The sequence below is a fragment of the Balaenoptera musculus genome, chromosome 8, assembly GCF_009873245.2.
Source record: "Balaenoptera musculus isolate JJ_BM4_2016_0621 chromosome 8, mBalMus1.pri.v3, whole genome shotgun sequence".
In the NCBI taxonomy this organism is placed as follows: Eukaryota; Metazoa; Chordata; class Mammalia; order Artiodactyla; family Balaenopteridae; genus Balaenoptera; species Balaenoptera musculus.
In genome coordinates this window covers 103,983,324-103,988,943 of record NC_045792.1, presented here as the reverse complement: position 1 = coordinate 103,988,943, position 5,620 = coordinate 103,983,324, and the positions used below count along the sequence as shown (strand labels likewise).

Here is a 5,620-nt window from a genome sequence, read left to right as displayed (position 1 = left end):
GTGTGCCACAACTACTGAGCCCTGTGCCACAACTACTGAAGTCCATGCGCCTAGAGCCCATGTTCCGCAACAAGAGAAGCCACTGCAATGAGAAGCCCGCACACCGCAATGAAGAGCAGCCCCCATTCACCGCAACTAGAGAAAGCCCGCGTGCAGCAACGAAGACACAACGCAGCCAAAAATAAATAGATAAATAAATTTATTTTTTTTAAAATGAGATACTCTTCATAAAGATGAACACACTTCATACTACACAAGCATTTGTTGACTAAAATAAACTCTATATTCTAAGTATCTCTTGGATTGGTCCCAAGCTACCATTATCTCTGCACCATCTTACTGCCCTGACCTAATGGGTCTCACTGCATCCAATCCCTGCTCTCCTCCAATCCCTCTACACATCCAAGCCAGGGTCACCTTTTCAAAATGCAAATATGATGCAAATACTTAACATTCTTCAATGGCTTCCTACTGCACAGCCTGCACTCCTTAGCAAGCTGGCAAGGCCTGTGAGATCGGGTCCTCACTCACCTGTCCGGGCTCATCTTCGCCACTGAACACTCTGGCCTCCCACATATCCAAACGCAGACTAGGGAGTTGCTTCCTTATAATCCGTAAGAGCTGGAATAATCAAAACTGTCCTTTCATTGACAGGAAGTGGAAATTGCACCCAATGAAGCCCAATTTGTGCCAGGCCACATTCTTGGCTCCCTGAGCACCTGCCATGCCCATTTGCTTCCTGATTCCTTCATTCAGGAAGGATTTATTTCTTTATTTGTAAATCAATTTGTAAATATAGGGTGGGTGATGTGGGGCACCCAGAGATACATCCTACCCAGCTTGGCTTGCTCTGGGCCAAGCCCTCTTCTATGTGCTTTACCTGAATTAACTAATTTCCTGTGAGGTAGGTACTATATTCAGCCCCATGTTACTAGTGAGGAAATGGAAGCACGGGGAGGTTAATTACTGTGCCCCAGGTTTTACAGCTAGTAAATCAAAGAGCCTTCTTGGTTCCAGAGTCTTGAGAAGGGTAATGAGGCTGAGCGTTATAAGAACCTGATAGACTTCAGAGACAGGAGCAATCACATTTACTTAGTGGGAGTCCAATGCGAAGGCAGAATAAAAAGTTTATGTGTCTCACAGTTTACAGTGTGGTTTTACATGGATCATATCATTTTACATGGATTATATCATTTAACCAGGGATTACAGCAGTACAGACTTGTGGTAAACAGAACAAGGTCTAGAATCAGATAATCTCATATTTCTTTCCCAGCCCTGCCACATACAGGGTAGGTGTTTTAGGGCCTCTTTTTGTGCCTCAATTTCTCATTTGTAAAGGGGGGTATATAATAAAACAATTTACCTCATGCCATTGTGAGGATTAAATGAGATAATAATGCTCTTAGCACAGTGCCTGACATGTAGCAAATGCTAAAAATAATAATAACAACAATAATAATAAGATGCTGGCTTATTTTATTGGACACAGGTGATGTATCAACTACGTTCTGGGCCTCTTAAGCCTCACAGAGCTCTGCAAGGTTTTGTCCTTATTGTACAGTGAAGAGCACGTGCTGACTAGGTGTCAGGTATTGTTCTAAAGCACTTTGCTGACTCAATCCTCACAACAATCCCAGGGGTAGGTACTACCTATTGTAATCCTCCTTGTACAGAGGGGGAAACTGAGCATAAATTAAATAAGTTGATCAAGTTCACAGCCAGCAAGACAAGCAACCAGGCAGTTTACTTCCAAGGTCCGTACTCTTAACCATCTTCCCTTTCAACAACAGGTGAAGAAACAGGCTCAGAAAGTGAAGAGATCCCCACTCCTAAAAAGGAGCTCTAAGCTATTTTCCAACCCAGGGATTATCACCATGTCCAGCAGATGGCGCCCCAGGACATAGCAAGCTGTGGGAGTCGCATACGCGGTCAAAACTACCATACCCACAATGCAGTGCGGATATTAAGGGCCACCTGCCAGTTTAGCTGTCTGAGGCACTGCCTGTGTGCTCTCCAGGAGGAACTTGTGTATCTGAGACATTCGGGTCCTTCCTCAATCTTAAGGCAGCAAGTTAAAAGTTTTTTCCGCTTCATCTCAACCTCCTTGTCTTACTGGTTGGAGAGCGGAAGCACTGAATCAACGCTATTTGTTGGCTTCATCTGCCTTACCCTAACGTGAGGACCCTTGACCTTTAACCCAAGGTGGCGGCGCCGGGAGCCTTAGCTCTTGCTGTGGACTTGAGATGAACTAAGGCCGGGAACTCCGCCTCATGTCGAAGCTAAGCCGGGCCACTCGGGCCCTCCGGAAGCCCGAGGCCGGCGGCGTGATCCGGACCATCGTGCGGGCAGGCCAGGCCATGCCCGGGCCCCCACTAGGCCCCGTCCTGGGTCAGGTGCAGCCGCGGCGGGAACCTGGCGTGGGAGGCGTTGGAGGGTGGGAGCTAGTACGCGGGTGGCGGGTGCGGGCTGGGCCAGGGCGGCCTCGGTTCAAAACGCGGCTCTGCTGCCCACACGTTTTATGTGCTTGGGTTAGTTACACAGCCTCTTCGAAGTTCAGCTTTCTCTGTTCTTCGTCAACGAGCTGTTGTAAGGATAGAGAGGCATGAAACATACGAATCATCTGGCACATAAAATGGTAGTTGGATCTGGATAGAGAAAAGAGAATGGGAGCTTAGGGAAGTGAAGACGGAGGAGAGAATGGATGGAGCCTCCGGGGGAAAGGAAGCCGTCCCTTCCTCCTCACGCTGACCCCTATGCCTCCCTCACAGCGAGGCGTTTCCATCAACCAGTTCTGTAAGGAGTTCAACGAGAAGACCAAGGACATCAAAGAAGGCATTCCTCTGCCTACCAAGATTTTTGTGAAGGTGAGGAGTCGGGACTCTGATCCCCGGTTTCCTTCTCATTCTCCCCAGGCCCTGGAGCTGGTCACCTGGGGTTGCTACTCTGCTCATAACTTGGGGCAAGTGTTTTCCTGTTACCCGGCCCCACTTTCCCCATTTATACCGTAGAGACTAGGTCATATCTTTCCTGAACCCGCGCTGCCGTATTGCAGATCTTTCCTTTGTCCCTCCAACTTGCTGGGGCTTCCAGAGCAGAGTTGGACCTGGAATAGAAGGGACAGGGATGTTTGTTGCAGATTTGTTTCTTCTGTGGTTTTGTTGTCAGTTAAAGGGAAGGAAAGTGAGCTGAGGGAATGGGGGTACAGGAAGTTAGAAGTTCCCTGGGCTGGGGCAGCAGGGGTTGGGGGAGGTGGGAAGAAAGATTCTCATGTTTCTTTTTTCCGTTCAGCCTGACAGGACATTTGAAATCAAAATTGGCCAACCCACTGTTTCCTACTTCCTGAAGGCAGCTGCTGGGATTGAGAAGGGGGCCCGGCACACAGGTAAGGGGCAGGGTGGGCATCCGGGTTTCTGGGCTCTGGAAGGAAGCAGTGACACCTGAAGGGCTATTTGTTCCTTGCTCCCAGGGAAAGAGGTGGCAGGCCTAGTGACACTGAAGCACGTGTATGAGATCGCCCGTGTCAAAGCTCAGGATGACGCCTTCGCCCTGCAGGATGTGCCCCTGTCCTCTGTTGTCCGCTCTGTCATTGGCTCTGCCCGTTCCCTGGGCATTCGTGTGGTGAAGGAGTGAGTTTCCGGGGGAAGCTCAGTGTGAGGGGAGGGCCTGGAAAGTTCTTGACTCTGGGACAAAGCTGAGGGCCCAGTGAGTGGGAGAGTCAGCTTCTGAGTTAATGGATCTTAGATTCTTGGGAGTGGGGAGCCTCATTCATTCATTTGGAATATACTTGTTAAGTACCTATCATGTGTTAGGCATTGTTCTGGACGCTGGATGCAGCTAGGAAGGAGGTAGCCATGCTTGACCTTGCTTTCTAAGGAACTCACAGTCCAGAGATGGAGGCAGATCCGTAAATGGAGCAGTATACTGCCAGGTGGTCAGTGCTGATAAAAGGAACTACAGGTATCTTCAGAACAGGGAGTAGGTTGCCTGGTGTGTCAATAAAGGCTTTGCAGAGCAGTTGACATCTAAGCAGAGCCCTGGGAAGTGAGGTCAAGGACTGGGGCAAGCGTTCCGAGAAGTAGAAAAGTCCCTGTGAAGGATGTAAGGTGAAGGAATGGAGCAAAGAAGTTCAGTGTGATCTGGGTATATAATACTAGAGGCAGAATGGGACATAGTAGGACGTGAGCCAAACAGGGACTAGTTGATTCTCAAATTCAGACTTGATCCTGAGGCCAACAGCAGGCCCCCTCATGGGGCTTCGGATGGCCTCAGAAATTGTTTCCTTGAAGTGAGATGTAAGGTGGGAGAGCCTCTGGCCAGACCACAGCAGGGGCAACACTCAGCCCTTCGCTGGCCTCTTGCTCCTGGTGTCACACCCCATGCAAAGGCTGTTGGTTGTTTCCCAAGAGGAGTGGGGTTAAGCATGGAACAGGGATAGACTTTACTTTGCTCAGATCTTTACTTGTATTGGGAGTACAGAAGTGAGCGAATCTGATCCTTGCTCTGAAAGAGATAATCATGCACCACCTGATGACTTCATTTTACAAAACGTTTTGGGGCGCAGAGGAAGGGCACGTTAATTTGGACTAGGGTGTAGCTGTACTCGTCCTCGAAAGATGAGTAGGGCCTTAAGAAAGGAGTAAAAGGCAGAGGTGATAGTGGGGTGGCAATTCTGGCAGAGGAAACAGATGAGCAAAGGTATGGGGGCTGGGACGTCCAGGAGGGGAGAGGGGTTCTGAGACAGTGACATGGTGCTGTGAGCTCCCCACCAGTGACCGGCCCTTCACTTACCGTCTGTTTTTCTGTACCTGTAGCCTCAGTTCAGAAGAGCTGGCAGCTTTCCAGAAGGAGCGAGCCCTGTTCCTGGCTGCTCAGAAAGAGGCAGATTTGGCAGCCCAGGCAGAAGCTGCCAAGAAGTGACCCCTGTCCCCCACCCTCCAGGATTTTGAAGGGTGCCAGTTGGGAAGGCTGGGCCAGAGGGGAGGAAGGGAGGTCACATCAACCCGATTATATTTTTCTGACTTTAAATTATGTATTTTTGCACGTGTGGTTATATCAAAGGATCAAACGTGAATAAACATCTTTTGTCACCCACTGTCAGTTTCTGCCTTGGGACCCCAGAGAAAGGGACCAGTACTGACAGTAGCCACCATGGACAGACAAAAGCTGCCCTAGGAAGTAGGGGTCTTCATGCCATTTCTCAGATGTGTGATCTGAGGCTCATCCAAGCAGAGCGACTGCCCAGGATCTGAATTGGCAGGGGTAGCAGAAAATCCTGTGTTTTCCCATTTTCCAGGGGTGAGAGAAAGGGCAAGGTAGGTGGGGGCATGTATGCTGGACTTGGGTGTACAGAGGCAGCAGATGTTGTTTCTGCTTCCATCAGAAATGTCTCCTATCTCTTGGGGACTTGCCACCTCAACAGAAACAGAACCCTTTGGGGACTTCAGGTCACAGCCCCAAGCAGGGTTGCTACATGGAGTGCCCTGGATCCCAAGGGCTACTTCAGGCCCCTCTATTAAGCTGACCCTGGCTCTGAGTCAGGTGATACCTGAATGTGAATTATTGTGGGGTTTAGGGCTACAGACCCACGGAAGAAGCAAAGCATCAGTAGGTACCTGCCC

The 5,620-nt window shown here is 49.6% G+C and overlaps 1 protein-coding gene across 2 annotated transcripts; it reads left to right on the top strand.

Moving 5' to 3' along the window:
- Nucleotides 1–2,046: 2,046 nt before the first annotated feature.
- On the top strand, nucleotides 2,047–5,094 carry MRPL11 (mitochondrial ribosomal protein L11). Of its 2 annotated transcripts, XM_036859170.1 has the most exons (5): nucleotides 2,161–2,395; nucleotides 2,771–2,866; nucleotides 3,291–3,384; nucleotides 3,469–3,628; nucleotides 4,814–5,094. In XM_036859170.1, exons 1-5 carry the CDS (start codon nucleotides 2,273–2,275, stop codon nucleotides 4,917–4,919), a joined length of 579 nt encoding a protein of 192 aa, XP_036715065.1. In that variant the 5' UTR covers nucleotides 2,161–2,272; the 3' UTR covers nucleotides 4,920–5,094. The 2 variants fall into 2 exon arrangements, with proteins under 2 accessions (XP_036715066.1, XP_036715065.1); XM_036859171.1 differs by lacking the exon at nucleotides 3,469–3,628 and having other exon boundaries at nucleotides 2,047–2,395.
- The last annotated feature ends 526 nt before the right edge of the window (nucleotides 5,095–5,620 follow it).

Bases quoted from the DNA above. Each gene is read 5' to 3' on its own strand.
- MRPL11 (XM_036859170.1), top strand. From the start codon at position 2,273: ATGTCGAAGCTAAGCCGGGCCACTCGGGCCCTCCGGAAGCCCGAGGCC. The intron at 2,396-2,770 runs GTGCAGCCGCGG...CCTCCCTCACAG, and splicing joins TAGGCCCCGTCCTGGGTCAG to CGAGGCGTTTCCATCAACCA. The intron at 3,385-3,468 runs GTAAGGGGCAGG...CCTTGCTCCCAG, and splicing joins GAAGGGGGCCCGGCACACAG to GGAAAGAGGTGGCAGGCCTA.